General features: G+C 49.0%; 1 protein-coding gene across 4 annotated transcripts in view; it reads right to left on the reverse strand.

Annotated features, from left to right (window-relative positions):
* Positions 1–14766, reverse strand: part of NR4A3 (nuclear receptor subfamily 4 group A member 3) — a 25196-nt gene extending 10430 nt beyond the window's left edge. For 2 of the 4 annotated variants that reach the window (XM_035136575.2, XM_060282149.1), the window contains exons 1-3: positions 8890–10625; positions 5237–5366; positions 2838–3010 (exon numbers count right to left, since the gene is read on the reverse strand). In XM_035136575.2, coding sequence (XP_034992466.1) covers positions 2838–3010; positions 5237–5366; positions 8890–9828 — 1242 coding nt within the window. In that variant the 5' untranslated portion in view covers positions 9829–10625. Of the gene's footprint in view, positions 1–2837; positions 3011–5236; positions 5367–8889; positions 10626–11730; positions 11860–14418 lie in introns of those variants that run through there. The other 2 variants (XM_060282148.1, XM_035136576.2) reach the window with 2 other exon arrangements.
* Positions 14767–19801: the final 5035 nt, after the last annotated feature.

Raw genomic sequence — 19801 nt, forward strand, 5'->3', positions numbered from 1 at the left:
TTGGGGAAGCCTGCCCTAGGCTGAATGTGTCACCCACTCCAGTGAATGGCAGGTGGTGCTCAGAAACTTTAGTGGAGATTGTGTATTGATTGAGATTGTGTATTGATCTGGTGTAGAAATGTGTTGCAGAAATTTTATTAATTGTATATAAAAGGAAGGGGAGTTAAAAGGTTGCCAACTGTTTATCAGAGAGAGAGAAACTGATGAAATTTTTTTTTAAAAAAAATGTGGCCCAAGTTAGCACATTATCTATTAAGTATGTCACCAATGTAAACATCAGAAATGTAAATGTAAAACTTCTGAATTTAGTTCCTACTAAATTGGGAGGGTTGTGCCTGTCACATTACTAATGAAACTGTAATCTGTCTATGTTTGCTTGATTTGATATCCTTAATAATACAAAGGTATACTTTAATTTAATGCTTGCTGCTTATTGCTTTAAAAGGAAGGAAGGGAAAGGAATTCACTCCCAAAAGGCTGAGTTATGTTTATCATATTTTGTGGTTCTTAGTCACCAGCCTTCCCTCCAGTTCCAGTTCAGTGCAATGCAGTTTGCTGCACACTGTCCTGTCACTGTTGCGGTAAAGGGCAGTATAAAAATGGCAGTATAAAAATACCTAACTAAACAAACCTCCAGCTGGGACTCACTTTTGGTTTTCAAGCCTGACTGTGGGGGTATATATTGCCCAGGGGGCATTTGCAGGATAGAAGGAGCAAGCTGAGAAAGGAGCTCAGTGTTCCCCTCCTGCTGGTGATTCCCTGCAAACGGCTGTCATTTTGACTCTGGTGTTATGAAGGTAACACAAGGTGTGAAACCCTGGTTTTAAGGAAACACTCCTTGTTAATTTTCGATCTCCCAAAGTTATTGCATGGGGCAGAATTCTCGCTGAACTAAACAAGAGTTTTGTCTGAATAAAGACTCTAAGGTTTAGGGATAGATTCTCATGCCCTTGTCTGAAATGGAGTTGGAACAGTGTAAAAACAGGTGGGAGACCCGAATGGGGCCTGATGCCCTTGAAAGGGTTTCCTCCTAGGGACCGCTTTTTGAAAACCAGTTTCTAAATATACTGTTGCTATGGGTTGGGTAAGCTAATACCAGCCCTAAAACATTAGCAGCGAGTCAAAATAAATCCAAGCATCTAAGGAGCATCAATAAGTTAACTAAGATGATTCTGGCTCAAAATACTGGCTGGTCATGAAACTACTGTTGTGTGTTAGAAGGTCCACATTGATTCTGCAAAGTATTTAATAAAGATGAACCAGCCCCTATGCAAGGCATGTGGAAAAACTGGGCATACCTATTTAGCCAATAGTTAATACTAATCCAATAGTTGATGTTAAATGAATTTTTTGCTAAGTTGTGCCATAGCTGCCAGGTTTTCCCTTTTCTCACGAGGAAGCCTATTCAGCATAAGGGAAAATCCCTTTAAAAAGGGATAACTTGGCAGCTATGAGTTGTGCTGACTGTTAAAAGTTTATGTACCCAGGTAAATCTAAAATGCTGATCAACTATACGATTCTGGAACAAAATATTGCCAATTAAAACATAATCAGCACATTTACACACACTTCTAAACAAGAGTTGCATTCTGCAATAGGACTCATGAAATCCAACTGAAATCTTAAGTGCCCACTCTCAAACTACCACTGTGTAAGCAGATGCTCCACCAAAAAAACCTCAAGCACTAGAACTTCACAAAAGCAGCTGATACTAACCATCGTGAGAAAAACACAAAAATATTTTATTCTCCAATCCCCAAAAGTTACTTGGAAGTAATCCCCACTGATTTAGTTAACTGGAAAACACGTTTAGGTTCTGGGTCCCGATCTCCACCCCCAAGGCAGCTTTAACTCTTATTTGTGTACATAACCAATTTTAATGCTCCAGATTGTAAACCACCCCACCTGAAACACACCAAATGAAAGCATAAAATTATGATAAGATTTATGACTAGGGATTTGTCAAGCGGTGGGCTATCTTTTCATTTCGAGGTGAAGGCTTTTCACTTCAGAAACAAAGCACATTCCTGAGGTCAGAGTCTTGCTTTCACTTAAGATACAGGAAGCCCACAACTTACACAGGGGTTAAATTCTTGACATGGTGCCTAAAGCCAAAATCACATAGAGTCAAAACACACTGGATGTGGGTGTGATTGCCAAAGTCTTTTCACCTGGGTGCCCACTCGTCCCCTTTCTATTTTTTTATCTTTATTTTTATTAATTAATTTTTTAAAAAAATTATTTTAGCCAAGCGCATGAAGTTGAATGTGCACAAGTTAAATGTGCCTAAGTTGTGGGCTTACTGTATATGGAAATTTTGAAATGGTGGAAGATTGGGTTCAAAAGTGCTGGCTGATGTACATGAGAAACCACGGGAAAATTCCAGTCTTTTTTACTCCTTGGTTCTAACCACAGTTACTAATTGGATTTAAGGGGACTTACTTCCAAGTAAAGATGCAAATGACTGGACTGAAACACAGTTATGATTCACAAATCATTTGAATTTCATGGGGTTCCTTCTGTTATTCTCTGTATTACAGAAGCATGCATGAAACCCTGAACAATTTCAGGAATAAAATGAAACCATTAGGCAGCATTGCTGCAACTACAGACAACTTCTGGCAAAATGCTATACAGTCACAAAGCACCCATTACTGCGGCGAGAAACCACCCACTTGTTCTACCTGCATCCGGTATTTACTGGTATTTCATACATTAAAACATAACAGTTGGTAAAGAATCCTGTGTATCAGCTGGCCAGATTTATTTGCTAAAAGCCATTGGTCATCAAAAACAAAACAAAAAACTAATTCTATATAGAAAAGCACAAAACCTACTCTGGAATAATCAAGCTCTCTGGGTGCAGAATCGGATAGCGCTTGCACAAGAGCATTCATCATACTGACTGGAGGAGAAGGTGGGGAGGGTTGAGGAAGCTCTTGCTGCAAAGGGCTCTTTGGTTTGGAAGGCAGGCGGCCTCTTCTCCCTTTCAAACTGTCAGTGCGGACGACTGATCAAGGAGGGGAAAGGAGGAGAGAAAACAAAAAACACACACCATCAGTCTTCAGAGGCAAATTCAACAAGATGCACGTGAACATTACATGGTCAGTTTTTTGCCTAATTAATATGAGGGAAATCAAAACAGACAAGAAAGCTGTCTATCAATCTCCCTCCCTTAAATATGCAGTTTTCAGTTCACAGCAGTTACACAAATGGATATTATGTTAAACAACAACAACAACAACAACAACAACAACAACACTTATTGTACCAATAGTCAGTATTTACTAGCTGCTGGAGCACCACCTTGTCTATTCTGTAACATTTTATAGGCGGGGGCCGGGGGGCTGGAGATTACAGGCATTTTATGAGTCTTGCATGACTTAAATTTGTACATGCTTGGTTATCATGCGTAAACCACAGCACTGCTAAAAATGACGGCCTTTGCATTTGTAATTAGCACTTAAGATATAAGAGATAGGCATATAAAAAAAATGAAATGTAATATTGACAAATACATCTTGTAACTGACTGAAAACATGAACCAGATAGCAATTCTCGTCTCTTGAAGTATTCAGCTCAGTCTGTATTAATGATTTTAGATAAAACAAGACTGTCAACAATTAAACAGTTTTACAGAGCTATTTTTGATATGTCTGCTTAGACGTTAGTCCCATTGATTTCAGTGAGACTTACTCCCAGTTAAGTGTGCACGGGGCTGCAGCCACACACTTTCTGAGTAAATGCCACTGAACCCAACTGGGCTTACTTCTGAGAAGACAGAGTCCTGCATATTAAAGCTTCTTTATTTTACTCCTTTCCCCCCAGGAACCTGACATGGGTACATGATTCTCCTCCATTTTACCTTCACAGCAACCCTGAAAGGTAGGCTATGGCGAGAGATCGTGACTGGCCAGGATTGTGACCGGGCAAGATCAGTGATCTTAATGTTCGGGTAGGGAACTATCAGGTCCTCGTCTGACACTCTAGCCAGTGGATTTGACAAATTATTTGCTTTTCAACTGATTGAATAATATACGTAAAATTTAAGCCTCAGTATAATTATTTTAGATATCGATAGGATATATAAGTGGAGGAAAGCCGAATATTAAATTGCCATTGCCTTTGATGGGAACACATGAAAGGGCTTTTCCTGTGGTGGTGCCCCATCTGTTGAACTCTCTGCCCCAAAGGGTTCAGTTATCCTGCCTCTATTTGTGGTTCTGCTGACAACTGGTAACTGTTTTTAAAGCTTTTGATTCTGTGGATATATTGCCTGTTAGCAACTGTGTCCGTGGTCTTAAGGTTAGCCATGACTAACTTATAAGTCAGTCTACCGATTTCACTGGGTCTTCTTGGAGTATGACTTAAGGCCATACCCTTTGTGCTTCTGCCTCCGTTTTTTTTTAGTTTTGCTAATTTGTATTTTGTTGTTGCATGTTAAGTCATAAAGTGCTCTCAGCAATTCCTTTGTGTGCGGGATGTAGTTTATTTTCTAATCAACAAACAAATAACGTATTTTCTTGGAAATGTACTTTTACAGGAAAACACCAAAACTAAACATAGCCTTAAAAAACAAAACCACACAACCAAAATCACATTGATTAAAATGTGATCTCACCATTTCAAATTAGCCCCAACATTAATCTATTAAAACTTCTACGGATAAATCTCTATATTTAATGGATAAAAAGGCTTGCAGTCCAGAAACACTATTATCAATTATGATAGCAAAAAGGATATTATCTGCTTGTTTCGTGTCTATAATGTACCTAATAATTTTGAGAAAAGGAAAGTGGCAGTATTTACATGAATTTGATGACAGTGCAATGCAATACACTTACCAGGCGATAAGCCCCATTCAACACAGTAGGGCTTTTTTTCTAACTACCGGTAGGCTATGTATAGGATTGGGCTATTCAAATAGAGGGGGACAAGACCCAATGAAACAAGCACTGTGTAAAACAGCAAAGGAGAGCAAACTAAAGAATTGCTGTGGAAAACCTTCCTTTTAAAAGTTCTGCTCCCCTGCTCCCATACCTAAAGAACCTCTGAGGAATCCATGTCATTTGGAATAAAGAGACCCAACATTGGTTGTGAAGTCATTGTTACGCAACGTGTAAGAACAAGGACATTCACTGTTATTTCTAAAAATCACAATTCCTTTAGGGTCCCTCCTTTTGCACTCAAGCCATTTTGTAGCATGAAGTGTAAGCTAATAATAGCAAACTCTTACCTTCTTTTACCATGCCGACACTGAGACACTTCTGAAATCGGCAGTATTGACATCTGTTCCGGCGGCGCTTATCCACTGGGCAATTTTTATTAGCCAGGCAAACGTATTTTGCATTTTTCTGAACCGTCCTCTAGGAAGATACAATGCAAGGAGGAGTGAGCTGGGACCTGACAAGTTGCATTTTAATTACAGTGTGAAAAGTGACAGTGCAATTCACATAATTGAATAAAATTAATTTCCTAACACACTAGCCTCCAGGAAAAACAATTTTATTAGTGTTAGCTACTGACAATGAAAATCGACGGTGGTTCAGAAGCTAGGCTCAGGAGACAGCCAACTCCTAAATGATAAAATCATATCTGAAATTACCAGGTCATCGCATCATACCTTTGGGGAATGTATTATCTGGGCTTTTAATATTCCCCTGAGAACAATCTTTACTTGGTTCATTCCCTTGATTATTACGGACCTTATTAAAATAGAATCAGAATTACCTGAAGATTGATCTCTCTCGCTATCAAGATAACTGGTTTAAATTTATCTCACTGCTTCAATTATTAGGTATCAAAATAACTGGTTTAATTCATCATTGCCACAAACAAAGAATATATAAAACACAAAGAGAAGCAAATGTACAATATATAAATCTGTAAGTTAAATTATACAAGTATTACCATGGGCTCATAACAAAAAAAATAGGGGGCATGATTCAACCAAATTTAGGTACTTTTCAGTCAAATTGATTTCAGTGGAAGAGTTACAGTAAGCTGAAATCCTTTTCTCATATATATGGGTTTTAAAAGGGGTTAACTGTTTATGGTTAAACAATGTTTGCATGGAATTATTTTACTATTTTTTTCCATTCATTTATTTATTGCCTGCCCTTCACTCTAAGATCCCAGGGTGGGTTGCAGCATTAAAACACAATTTAAAAAATTAAGCAACTTTCAGCCATAAAAGCAAGGTGGGTCATAAAAAACACACAAACCTCAAATATTAAGATTAAACTTGGTTTTTGTTAAATGTGAGGAAAACAGATACTGTAATGTATTCAGACATCTAAAGTAAACTTTAAAATGAAAGGGGTATTTATTTCCTTCTAATAATATTACTTATTACTTTAACCAAGAGCTGAAAAAAAGTGAAGGCTGCAATCCTGTCTGGAAGGAAGTCCCACTGACATTTGAATAAACATATAAAGGATTGCTATGTGCATGTCTTTATAGAACAGCATATTTTAAAATCTAGTAGGTGACTTTGCTATACTTGCACATTATATACTCGGTGTGGGAAATTCTTGCAATAAAGGGACCAAGTTTCAACTGTCTAAGGGAAGATTTCTGTGGTTTAGCGGAGGCTAAAATTAGGGCTTCATCAGCAAAAGTCTGATAAATATGCTGCAAATATATTATCACTAAGTAGTGACCATAATATAAAAGATGTTTCCACCAAAGGCAATAGGAAAGCAATTGATCCCTTCAGTTGATACAGGCTCTAGGAAGTTTGGAGCTCAAGGTATGGCCAATTTCTTTTGGGCATGTCCTACTGAAATGAGCAGAAGATTACACCCACCTCTTCCTCTCAATGGACATGCAGAATAGAACTCTCTGGCAACATGTGTCCCTTGACCCCAAGGAAAAACAGGGCAGGCTGACATTTCAGTATCAAAAAAGATACTGTATATATCACATTCAGTTAACGTTTCGAGAGTACATCTCTTCTCAGTCCTGTTAGAAAATACAGGTCTGTGTTTTCGCCCTGAAACTGAGCCTGAGAGAGGTTGGAGTGTCTCAGCTTAAGGCCACTTAGCTTAGTGAAGAGAAAACTCTTAGATGTCTTTGCCTATTTCCCTACATTGAGGTACAATCCTTTACCCGTTCACCTCACATGCCGAACATGATTTGCAGAACAGGTCAACCAACATACTTGTGAAAATATGATACACGAAACAAAGATGGTGTATAATAAAATATATAAAATGTATATAATAAAAATATAGATATATATTTTGTATAATGCATTTATGTGAGAGAGTGTATTTTCAGCACTCCAAGTGTTTCAGATATATTGTCTTAGAAATCACCTGGGACTTAATTTCAAGTCAATAATAGGATTGCACTGTGAAAGTATTAGGCGCATTCTCTGTGGTTGACCAGGCTGCTCCATAGGTCACTTTCAACAGGGCTCCATGTCAGGCACTGGAGTTAACCTTTAGAGCCCTGACCAGTTTGGGACCCAAGGACCATCAGGAGTGCCTAATTCCAAGTGTTGTCCCCCCCCCATGCTCCAACTATCACCTGAGGCCTTGCTCCAGATCTCTTAGCACTGGGAGGAGAGACTGTTGTCAGTGAGCTTTCTCTGCTGTTGTGTCCATGCTGGGCGAGATTCGGCAGTCCTGCCATTATACCTGTCATTAGGTGGTTGGTGAAAAGGCCCCTGGCTTTATAATTAAATTATTTGCTGGCTTAGTTTTGTATTTATTCAATGGCTGTGTGCTTTTAGTTTTCTGATATTTTGATTGTGTGGTTGACTTTAATTTGGGGATTTTTTTTTACTCTTACTTTCATATTGTTCCATTACTGATTTGTTAGCTATCTTGAATTTTCCCAGAAAAATCAGGTAGGGCAATTTTTTAAAAAATAAAAAATAAATGAACAATGTAAAAGCTTAAGAGCAGACACAATATTCAGCAAAAACTGGTTGCAACCAAGACCTATGGAAAGCAACCAAGCTTGTTCCATTGGAATGTGCAGCTTGTTTTTATCCACATCCACCATGGAAGTGCCATTGCTTTCAATGGGGCCTCCTCACAAATAAGGTTGCAAACCTAAACACACATACCGGTAGCAATCCTTAAACCCTACCAGGGCCGTCTTAAGCGCCCCTGGCGCTGTGGTGTGACGGATCCCTCCGGTGCCCCCCCTGCCCCATTTCCCAGCGCGGTGGGTGGGCGGGCGCAGCGCGGCTACCACAAGCGCTGCTGCTGCGCGGTGGGCGGGCAGGCACAGCGCGGGTGCCGTGGGCGCAGCTGCGCGGCGGACTGGCGGGCCAGCGGGCGGGCGCAGCTCGCGGCGCCCCCCTGGCGGGCCGGCGCCGTGGTGCCCTGTGCCACCCAGCCTAGCTGTAGGGCCGGCCCTGAACCCTACTTAATACAATGGGACTTGCACGTACACACAAATCCTGCTCTCCAAACACAACGTGTTCGCAGGAAATTGTCTGCTAGGCGCGTATCTGCATAATGAGTCATGATTTCAGATGCATTCCTGACCACGGAATTTTGACTCCAAAATGAGGAAAAGAGCTGGGAAATTCCTCTAAATCCTTGCAAGAGGCAAGCAAGGTTTTCTTATTTGTCAAATCTCTCCCCCTCCTCCAACCAGGGTTTCTGGAGAAATGGGTGCCGCAACCCAGAAAAACACAAAAAGGAGACTTGTTTAAGGCTAGTTATCTGTTTACAGCACCACACACAGATCTCACTCTTTGAATATCTGCATTATGTACAGCAAGGTTTGGGTACTAAATCCTCGTGTTCAGATAAGTGAATTTTTGCACAACGAGCATTGGGATAGATAGCAGGCCCTGCGTGTATTGGATCCCACTGCTACTGGCTGAAGGGAAGTGGAGAGCGGAGGGCTGACATTGGCGGTCCTTACCTTGAAGAAGCCTTTGCAGCCCTCGCATGTCCGGACGCCATAGTGCTGGCAGGCAGCATTGTCCCCACACACGGCGCAGGTGCCCTCCCCTGACGAAGAGCTTCTGCTGGGTGGGGAGGGAAGACCACTGCTGCTCCCACTGCTCTCCCCCAGAAGACTGGAAGCGGCTGCATTGAGGCCCAGCGGCGAGAAGGCTAAGGCGGCTGCTCTCTTGGACAACGGGAGACCATACGGGTGGTTTTCCATGGCGGCTGGGCCAGCGGGGGGTCTATCCGATCCCATGGGCAGGCTCAAGGCAGTGGCGTCGTAGCACATGTGGGCGCCGGCAGGCGGCGTGTGGGGCGGCGAATGCTTGAAGTGGAAGAGTGGGAAGCGGCCAGGCCCCGCTTTCATCGGGGCAGCGCTCATCAGGTGGCCAGGGGCCATGCAGGTCTGTGCTGGCGGAAGAGGGGGTGGCGGTGGCGGTTCTTCCCAGGGGGCCTGGTGGGGGGGGAACCCGGGGGTGGTGGGCGTGGAGGGCGGGGACTGCTTGAAGTACATGGAGGTGTTCACAGCCATGCCTTCATCAGCAGAGGGAGGTAAGGAAGGGTGGTAGCCATGCATCCGATTGTCTTCCATCTTGACGAGGGGCCTCTGGTTTGCGGAAGAGGAGGGCGAAGAGGACTGCATTTGGTATAAGCAGGAGGGCTTGAGCTCATAATTCCCAGCATAGCCTTCCATGAAAGTGCTGAAGCTGGGCAGAGAGGTGGTGGCCGTGGCACTGATCTCAGCACCACTCAGCTCCATGGACAGCTTGGTGTAGTCAGGGTTCATGATCTCGGGATTGTACTCCGAGCCATAGGTGAAGGTCTGAGCTGCATAACTTGAGCCAGGGGGCGAAGGGCTGTACTGGGCCTGCACGCAGGGCATATCTGCAAGGGCAAAGAGGAAAGGGTCCATTAGCAATGGCTGAAGTCCCAGGTTTTCTCATCAGCACTTGTTCCCTGTTTTACTTTATTGCAAGTCCAATTAAAACACATTTCCTCCCTTCTGCTTTGGAGATGCTTCGAAATGTGACAAAATGCGAGAAATTTTCTACTTGGGAAATACTTCTGTGCAGGGGGGAAAAAGAGAGACATGCATATGACTAGTGTGCTATCTCTCAGTTCATGTATGTTTCAGGCAATGAAAGATACACGAGTCCAATGGGGCTTACTCCAAAGTAACTGGATATAGCATTGCACCCTGAAAGGTTTTCCACATAAGGAGTTCCTCACTTTGTGGCAGCCCCTGGAATGAATGCGGGAATTGCACATCCCATAACGTGCAAAAGTTAACACTGGCTTTCAGTCAGCTGGATCAAGTGAGCAGAGTTACTTAAGAGTTTTCCAATGATATAACAACAGATTCCAGCTCTCCAACCCCTTGACCGTTTAAATTTCAGTTATTTTTAATATATCAATCAAGAAGCAAAAGAAGAACTAATAGGCTCTGAACAATTAGGTCCTAATACCCAAGCTGGGAGGGGGCAGGGGAGAAATCAAAATATCAAGACATTACAAAAAGAGAGAAAAATGAAAATGTTTGTCAGCGGTATACAAAGGAAGAACATATACTAGACATAAATGGTTATTGCTGTTGAATCTGCATATTGATATTTTTTATAATTTGAAGCTTGTTATTGTGAAGGTAAATCAAACTAGCTTTAGCACCAGCAACAATGCTATGATAGCACTGTAAATGCCCATACAAGAATCTGAATAAAATATAATAAATATACCATTTTATTTTTTGTTATTTTCATTGATACTTTAATGAAACTGAAACTGTGAAAAAGATTAAACATATGCAATAAAATGTTAAATCATCAAGTTTAGTAGTCTTTGAGGACTAAAAGAGACCTTTTGGTAAAAGGGAAGAACATGCTGTATATTGCATATCTATTATGCATGACAGAAGATTTAGGCTGCTTGTTTATTTCAAAATAAATGTAAAAGAACCAAACAAACCCACAATTCTCATAAGGGCTTCCCCCATTTAAATAGTAGCTCCTCTTTCTTAATTTGTAAAACAACTTCTTGCTTTCATTTCAATTTTTCCATTAAAATCCATAAATAAATTTACAATAAGTAGTTGGAATCCTAGAAAACAGAGCAGGCTCTGCTTAGCTTTGCAAATGTTCTGGCAGTTTTACTGTTGCCCCACTACATTATAAGGAAAGTTGCCCTATAAACAGCAATTTAATATTTAACATTCATGTTTATAGTAAAATATGCTTTGCAGATTTTAACTACTGGGATTTGCAAAGAAGGAGAACTCAGGCTGCAACCCTTAAGCGCCACTGCAAAAAAGCAAGGCTTACTTCCAATAAAAAATGCACACAGGAGCGTTCTACCTTCTTTCTGACTGAAAACTACTCCAAAGAAAACTCCCGACTTTAAATTCTGTGCTTCACATCTAATTTTTATATACAGCGTATATTAGAGGAGAAGAGGCTCAGAGACCTCTCTCAAAGTTTTATTTCCTTTCTTTCGGAAAACGCCCTCTTTCACCTCCAGACCAAGACCGCGCACGGACGAGAAGACCCTGAGCAACATCCATTCCTTGGCTAGGGACCTTTTCGGCAGCGCGGTGGGGGCTACACCTTGGGCAGGCAGGAAAGCCCCCTTCACCCGCCCTGCGGCCCCCATTCCGGGAGAGGGGCGGTTTCGAGAAGAAAGCAAAGGTCGCTGCTTGACATTTGGGCGCGCGGAGGAGCCGGGCTCGAAAAGGGAAGCGGGCTCCTCGGGAGTCCCCGGCGCGCTCCTCCAGGAGGGAGCGGCGTGCATCGGGGGCGCCTGTGGCCTGGCTCTTCGCCGTTACCTGGACGGTGACTTGCTGGCCGAATGGTGCGGACAGCAGAGGCGGCTGGCGGGGGCGGCGCTCGCTCGTCGGCGTCGGGCTCGCGGGCGGAGCAGGGGCTCCCCGGAGAGGGCTCTTCCGACCTGGGCTCTGCAACACGGAGACAACGGAGTCGGCGGAGGCAATGGGCAGGCGGACGCCGCGCCACAGCAGGATAGGAAGGGGTCTGGGAGGAGCCCGGGGAGCCCTCGAAGGGGACACCCAGTCGGCAGCACGGTCCACCCCCCGTCTCTACCAGATGCGCTTTTATTCACGGGAAACCTGCCGCAAGGCTCCCCCGATCTTGCAGCCCAGGCTGCTCTGGACGGAGCCACACCCACCCCAATTTCTGGCCACGGGCAGCGGGGTGTGTGTGTTGGAAAGCCCTGGGGCCAAGTGCGCCCCTGCCCGCCCTTCGAGTAGAGTCGGCATGGGGGGGGAGGTCGAGACAGGGGGCTTCCCCTCGCGCCTGCCCCCCCCCGCGCCAGTGGCCAAAGCAAAGCGCCCCCGGAGCGCCAGGCAGCCTCCTCAACTGTTTGCTGCTGGGCGAAGGCGAGAGGGGCGCAACCTTTGCTCGCATTCGTCTCCTCGAGGAGGCGCGCCCTTCTAGGGCGGCATCCTGCCCTCGGGGATGCGATGCCGCGCGGGCACTAAGCGGCCTCCCTGCTATGCCCGGAGAAGGCCCAACAACCCCGTCGAGGGTGCGGAGGGCTCTCTTCCTCAGAAGAGGTCCGGCCTGAAGCTTCATTTTGCTCCCCTTTCTCCTTCCACTGGTAGCGCAGGGCAGGCGCCAACTTTCAACCAAGTTAAAACTGAGCTCCGCGCAGCCGGGCACACAGCTTTCCCTGCTGGCGCCCGGAGCAGTCACACGTCGGTCCTTTCTGAACCGCCTCCGGCCGCCTTGGGGTGGGAGCAGCCGGGCCCGATCCCAGCGCCAGATTCGCTTCCACCTTCGCAGCACCAGAGACGCATTGGGGGACCCACCCAACTCTTTGGCTCAGGCTGCCCACCCATCAGCTGAAGACCAGGGTTCGAGGGGTCGGCTGGTCTGCCCCGGCTCGACGTCTCTCTCCCTTGCTGGTCTCAAAGTCCCGGGCCCCCTGGAGACTCTTGTCTCTCAAGCACGCGGCGCCCCTCCTCGCTGCCACAAGGGTCCTTTCTTCCCAAGGACGCGCTGCGCGAAGTACTGGCGTCCCCCAAGCACCCTGGACCATCGTGCTCTCAGCCGTCGCCACCAGCCTTCCACCCGGGTTCCTAAGTGGGCAAAGGACGGGCTGGCACCCTTGCCAAGCTGAACAGGCGAGGGGGGCTGCCGAACCCCTTCCCTCTTTCCTGGTTAGCCAGAGGTATGGCAAGGGAGAAGGATGGGCCGGCAAGGAGAAAGCAAACTTTCGCAAGGAGGAAGCGAAGAAAATCCCAGGAGTTTGTTGAGCCCCTGCCCTCCGGGGGATCACCAAATTACTGTCCGACGGGGTCTCAAAGGACTTGAACATGGCAAGTGAACCAGGAGCCGTTCCGTAAAGAGCGCTAAATCCAAGTCGCAGCCCTCCGACGCGCCTTTTTAAAAGTGAAGCGACCCAGTCCCACCTGTGGAAACCCTTCCTTCGGAGTCCCCCACTGCTGGGGAGTCCTCTGCCTGGACACTTTCCCAAAAAAACCATCATCCTTCTTACTTTCAAGTTAGACACTGTCCATTAGAAAAGCCCCTTCGCCGGGCATCCGCCTCCTTCCCCCAAGCAGCGTCCATCCCCTCTCGCCCCGCTGTTCCCTGAAGGAGGGGGCATCGCCGCACCCCGGACGAGGGGGCACTCTACAGGTGCTCAGAGGCCAGGCGAAGACACCCGCCCCCGCCCCTCGGCAAGTCCACCTCGACCCAAGAGAGTCCGGGTGGACGCCTGCCACTGGCCTCGGGCTAGCCGGGAAAGGCACCCGGCACGCGGCTGCCAGGGGCGCTTCGCCGGAGCGCAGGATCCGCCCAACAACCTGCTTCCGATGGACTGTCTGAAGCAAGGGGCACGTGGAGGATGCCTTGTCCCGACTAGCCTAACATCGAGGGCAGATCTCGACCCGGCATTAGGAAGGGTCTCTCTCCCCTTTACTTCAGAAGCTGCCTGGCCTGCTTCCCCACGATCGCATAGCCCCAGCCAAACCGGTCGGGTTCCAAGGAGGGACCCGCGGAGTAGATCCTCGCCGGCTCCGCGCGCGGGCCGAAAGTGCTGCCGCTCCCCGCGCGCAACTCCAGCCTGTCTCTTTCCGCGCCCCAAACCAGGGGCCTCTCCCCGCACTCCGCTCTCTCCCGCTGCCCCCGGGGCTCCGCGCCCCCCACCTCCTCTCGGCCTCTGGCCCCTCGCGCGCCACAAAGCCCACCCGAAGGACCCCGAAGGCCTCCTCCCCACCCCCCGCGAGGAAGCTCCGCTGCCCCAGACCAGGACAGGTCGCCGCCCTCCGTCCCGCCCGGCCGGCCGAGCCCCGCGCGCGCCATCCCCATGACAACGCCAAGCGCCGCCGGCCGGAGCGGGAAGAAGCCGGCGCTGGGAGCGGCGGGCGCAACCCGGAGCCGCCGCTTGCCCGGGCGCCCCGCGAAGCTAAGCGTCTCGGCGCGAGAAGAAAAGCCCCCAAACTTTGCGCAAGTGTCTCGGCTAGCAAGGGCGCCTCGCCTCGCCTACGTACTCGGGCGCTGTGGCGGTTCCGTCTTTACATGCAGTTTGTCCCGCGCCTTGTTCCCCGAGAAGCCGCAGCAGGTGGGCGCTGTCGTGAGGCGCGGCCGGGCAGGGAGCCCGCGGATCCGGCGAAGCGGCAGTCCGGGGGGGATGCGCCGCCCCGAGGCATGGGGCGCGGGCGAGCCGGAGCGCGGAGCGGGCGCGGCGGAGCGAGGCGCCTCGGGCTCGGAAAGGCCGCCTTGGCGAGCCGCGCGGCGCGGCGCTCCGAGCCCGTCCCCGTCGGTCGGCAGCGAAGGCGGCTCCGGCTCCGGCTCGGGCTCCGCAGCGCGCGCGCCACCTCTCCCTCTCGCCGCTCTCCCTGCGCGCCGCGCGTCATTTATGCGAGAGGAGCCCTAGCGGCCTCTTCATACAGCGGCTGGAATGCGAGACGTCAATCGTGACGCCATGGGAGCCTGACGCGCCTGACCCCCGCCCCCTCCCGCGGCGTGGGGACGCGCACACACGTGTGCGGGCGACCCGGACCCGGCTCTGGGGCCAGAGGAGCCGCAAGAAGAGGCGCGCAGGTCGGGGCCAAGCCGGAGCCGGCAGGCAACTACGGAGCCCTTCACGGGGCAATTGAGCTCAGGTGGTCCGAGGACGTGGAAAGCAATGGCTGGCTGGCTGGCTATACTGTATAGTGGAAGTGCCAGAACGAGCTCACACAGATACGCACCATCGATATCTGTTGCAACAGCTCAGTACATAACAATATCTATGGCTCCTAAATATTATACATATAGATTTTTTTAAATGGTATGTATGTGTGTGTCATATTTGAGAGGTGATGACATTGCAATTCAAATGGTGTGCGCGCGCCTTGTAGTTGTGTGTGTGGGGGAGTTACCTAGGTCCCCCAATATTTTATATCCCCTGGTGTATGTATATTTGTATATTTCACACACACACACACACACACACACACAGAGAGAGAGAGAGAGAGAGAGAGAGCTCGTAATTGCACTTCCAAGTCTAATAATAATAATAATTATAATAATATTTTTTATTGATTGTACCTACCCATCTGACTGGGTGGCTACCAACAAAATATTACAAACACAATAAGGCTGCCTTCTTCTAAAACTTGTGTAGGCATTTAGCTCTTTGACATCTGACGGGAGGGCGTTGCGCAGGGTGGGTGCCACTACCGAGAAGGCCCTCTGCCTGGTTCTCTGTAGCTTCGCTTCTGGCATTGAGGGAACCGCCACAAGGCCCTGGAGCTGGACCTCAGTGTCCGGGCTGAATGATGGGGGTGCGGACGCCCATTCAGGTATACAACAGGGGCGGGTACTGTTTAGATATAGATAGTGGAAGGGCAAGAACGGGCTCGCAGGAGCTCCCTGAACTGCTGGGCGACCTTCCGGGCTCCAACAATATTCACTGGGGCACCTTTAGCCGCCCCATCATTTTTGCTGCAACGTCCAGCTTCCTTGAGCCGGGCCCCTTGCCTTTGCTTCTGCTCAGGCCAACGTGGCCCTGGCCGCCTCTCCAACTCTCACGGTCCTGGTAACAGTAACGCGGAGGAGGCGCGGACTTCTACGCGAAGCGAGCGAGACGGCGGAAAGCATCCAGAATGCCCGGCCAGGTGAAAGGAGGACGGGTACTTTCCCTTTTGCTCCGCCCGGGTAGATTGGCCACGCTGCCCTCTTGCTGCTGAGGAGCAGGAAACCTTGCGGAATCCCGGAAGAGAATCGAGACTGGCACACGCGTCCACACCTTTCCGAGGAAGGGCTGCCCTGTCAACAAAGTGTTCCTGCATGTTGTGGGAGAGAGTGTTGACCCGAGGCGAGGAAGGGGAGAGGCGCTGGAAAAACCCTTTTGCGCGCGAAAATACTTGGTGTGCGAGACTCCCCCCCGCCCCACGGCCATTGTTTAGGCAGGTTAAGTCTAGTTGCTTGAACGTGTGAGTGAGTGGTGATTGTTCTCCCGGCAAACTTGTACAGGACCAGGCTGTGTTGTGCATTTGCCCGTGCACTTCCTTGCGCACCTGTTTCTCAGCTGCTTCGCCCAGCAGACCGGGGGCAGCTCCCTTCCGTGCATAGCAGCTCCATCGCGCGGCGCGGCGCATCGCAGAGACGGAAACGGAGCTCGCCAGCGCGAAGCCCTCGCCCCGCGCCCCTCCCCGCTTTTACTCTTCCCTTCCACCGAGGGAGCCCCCTCTCGGAGCCAATGGGCGCGGAGACGTCAGCGCGCGGCCCCGGCCCTCGTGACCCTGCGCCCAATCCGAGCCCCGGACGCGGCCGGCTCCCGGCCAGGCGGGGCGGGGCCGAGAGGAGGCTTGACGCAGAGGAAGGCGCGTGATTGACGCAAGCGGCGAGTCTAAATTTAGCCCCCGCGGGGCCGGTTGCGCGCGGCAGAGACGGGGGCGCGCCGGGCGGGTCCCGAGGCGCCGGGGGACGGCTGCGCTCCGGCTTGGCCGCGGTGGGCGGGCGCTTGGCTGCTCGCGCCCGCGCGCAAAGGAAAGCTATTTCGGGAGAGGAGCGCGGCCGGACGAGCCAAAGATAGCGCGGGCGGGAAGTATTTTTAGCGCGGCGCCTCCGCTGCTGCTGCCGCGCGCCTCCCGCCGCTTTTCCGGGGCGGGGAGAGGAAAATGCCGAGCCGGAGCCTCTGCCACCGGGACGGGCTCTTGCCGCTCTTCGCAGGGCAGGCGGGGGAGGGGGCGAGAGCCGGAGCAGGGATTCCCCGCTTGGGCGGGGGAGGGTGGAGACGGCAGGGGCTGCCCCGGGCCGAGCCTGACGCAATGGCGAGCAGCCGAGGGCGGGCGGACGGGGATCTCCCTGCCGGGGCGGGGACTCCGCGAGGAGCAGCGAATCTTGGTGCCGCTCATTGCCCGGAGGGGGCTACTGCAAGGAAAAGAGACTTGCAGCCCGGCGAAGCCCAGAAATCTGGAGCGGGACCAATCAATCTCCTGGAAGTGGCCTCCGGGCACTTGCTCGGGCACATCTGGGTGCAGCGCTGGAACAGCTGATCCGCAATCGGTGGAGACGCGGGTGCGGAGATGAGAATGTGCCGTGGCGCGCACGTGCACGCAGAAGAACAGAAGTCATGGGGGATTTGCTCCCAAATAAACACCCGTAGAATTGCAGCCCTACCTGTGTGTTTACTCGGAAGTAAGCCCCACACTGACTTCTCTTGGATTTGCTATCAGGTAAGTGTGTACAGCTCTAGGGCTGCAGAATTCTATATGGTATTTACTTGAAAGTAAGTCCTCACGAGTTCAGTGGGACTTGTTTACTTGTTGTAAGTGACTGAATGGTTTTTCTCAGGTCCTTGCTGCAAACCAAACAGTGCTCCCATATACTGTGCCGACAGTCCTGGAGAAGAAAAGCAAAATGTGTGAATACACCTTTAACATGCTAATAGTGAAATATGCACATGTATGCATTTAAAAATGTAGGGTCCAGTTGCATTGGTGTGTGTGTGTGCAGTCCATACGCAGAAGTCCATATGCATCACAGGAATCTTTGTTACATTTCATAAGGGATTCCAGCAGAGATGTTTGCTTTTTAGACCCCTTGCAGCTGATAAAAGTTGCAAATGGGTTTCTTCTCTGTTTGCACATGCAGTTCCTCATCTTGTAAGGGTTAAGCGGGAGAAAAGATGCAGCTGGTCATAGGGGTCAGGCTTTTGCTTATGCATCCTGGAAGCCTTTCGGCAGATGCCGGCATGCATTTCTTTCATTTATTTAAAAGCAATCTTCTGATCTGATAGATGACCAGATAAGTTCCACGAGCCAGTGGAGCAAAAGCTGTAATTCTTTATCTACGGTGGGGGTTTGGGGGGGCGGGCGGTTCTTTCTTATGACCATGTAAAATAGAATATTGTTGCCATTTTTCAGATGGGCACACCACACACACACTCCCCCCCCCAACACATTTGTTCCCTGGTGGCTCTGGGGGCCAGTGACTCCCTGCTGCCCTCTACTGCTGGACATCATAGTAGCTGCAGTAAATGCAAAGTGTGTATTCCCCCCAGGGGTGTCATGGCTGGAAGGTTCCTTGGTGTGTGTGGGGTTAATCTTTGGCTATTTCTTCTGCAGGCCCAGAAGAGACACTATTCCCCACAACTTCTGTCGCTGATTGCCAGCCACACTCTGAATGAAAGGCAAGTTGGAGGGCTAGGAGAAGTCATGTGGGAGCAGGGCCCGTTCTCCTTCAAAGGGATGAGTGAGCAAAGGGAACTGGGGCTGCAATAAGGGTGGGGTTGCCTAACCTGAGTGGTCCTGGGCAGGGGCAGCTCAAACACCCCCATGCTCCCTGGGCATTAAGTAGGTGTGGGTGCCTAATTCGGGTGCCGGCCCATCATAGAACTTGGGTGGAGGGGAAGGGAAGGAAATTAATTGATTAAATGTTGCAGCCTTGATTACCCCCCTTTTTTTTACTTACTTGTCTTTTATAGGGTGGAGTGCTGATACTGAAAATCCATGCTGAGCCCTGACACAAATTAAGCCCAAGCAACAATGAGGAAATGTAACAGGGGTAAGACCAAGGAATGGGCTTGCAACTAGACGCATTATACCTTAAAAGGAAATGTCATCATAGTAGCAGTAATAGAGATATGTATTTATATCCCACCTTTTCCCCTGACAGGGATTCCAGGCAGCTTACAGATAAAAGTAAGAAGAGCTAAAAACAAAGAAAAAAACAATAATGAAAAAAACAATTAAACATTGTCAGAATCAAAAGTATATATTATGTAGATAGATTAAAATATATTAAAACCATACAGATAATCACAATAAAAACAGCATAGCACCAACACTTTCATTAAAAGCCATCAGTTCTCCAAAGAATGTATTTACCTGCCGGCAGAAGGTCAACAAGGAGGGAGCCAGTTTAGCTTCTCTAAACTCTGCAGGTGGCGCTGTGGGTTAAACCACAGAGCCTAGGGCTTGTCGATCAGAAGTTTGGTGGTTCGAATCCCTGCGACGGGGTGAGCTCCCATTGCTCAGTCCCAGCTCCTGCCAACCTAGCAGTTTGAAAGCACGTCAAAGTGCAAGTAGATAAATAGGTACTGCTACAGTGGGAAGGTAAACGGCGTTTCTGTGTGCTGCTCTGGTTTGCCAGAAGTGGTTTAGTCATGCTGGCCACATGACCTGGAAGCTGTACGCCGGCTCCCTCTGCCAATAACGCGGATGAGCACCACAGCTCTAGAGTCGGTCACGACTGGACCTAATGGTTAGGGGTCCCTTTCCCCTTACATTTAGGGAGGGAGAATCATTCAAATAATTGCACTGCTAGCAACATTTTCAGATTTGAGAGTTAAATCAGCTTTAATTTTTTTGTTTGTGCTGTTTATATACCACCCATTGACCAAGGTCTTGTGGGCAGTTAGCGAAAACCAACAAAGCACAAATA

This window comes from Zootoca vivipara, chromosome 13, assembly GCF_963506605.1.
Source record: "Zootoca vivipara chromosome 13, rZooViv1.1, whole genome shotgun sequence".
Classification (NCBI taxonomy): Eukaryota; Metazoa; Chordata; class Lepidosauria; order Squamata; family Lacertidae; genus Zootoca; species Zootoca vivipara.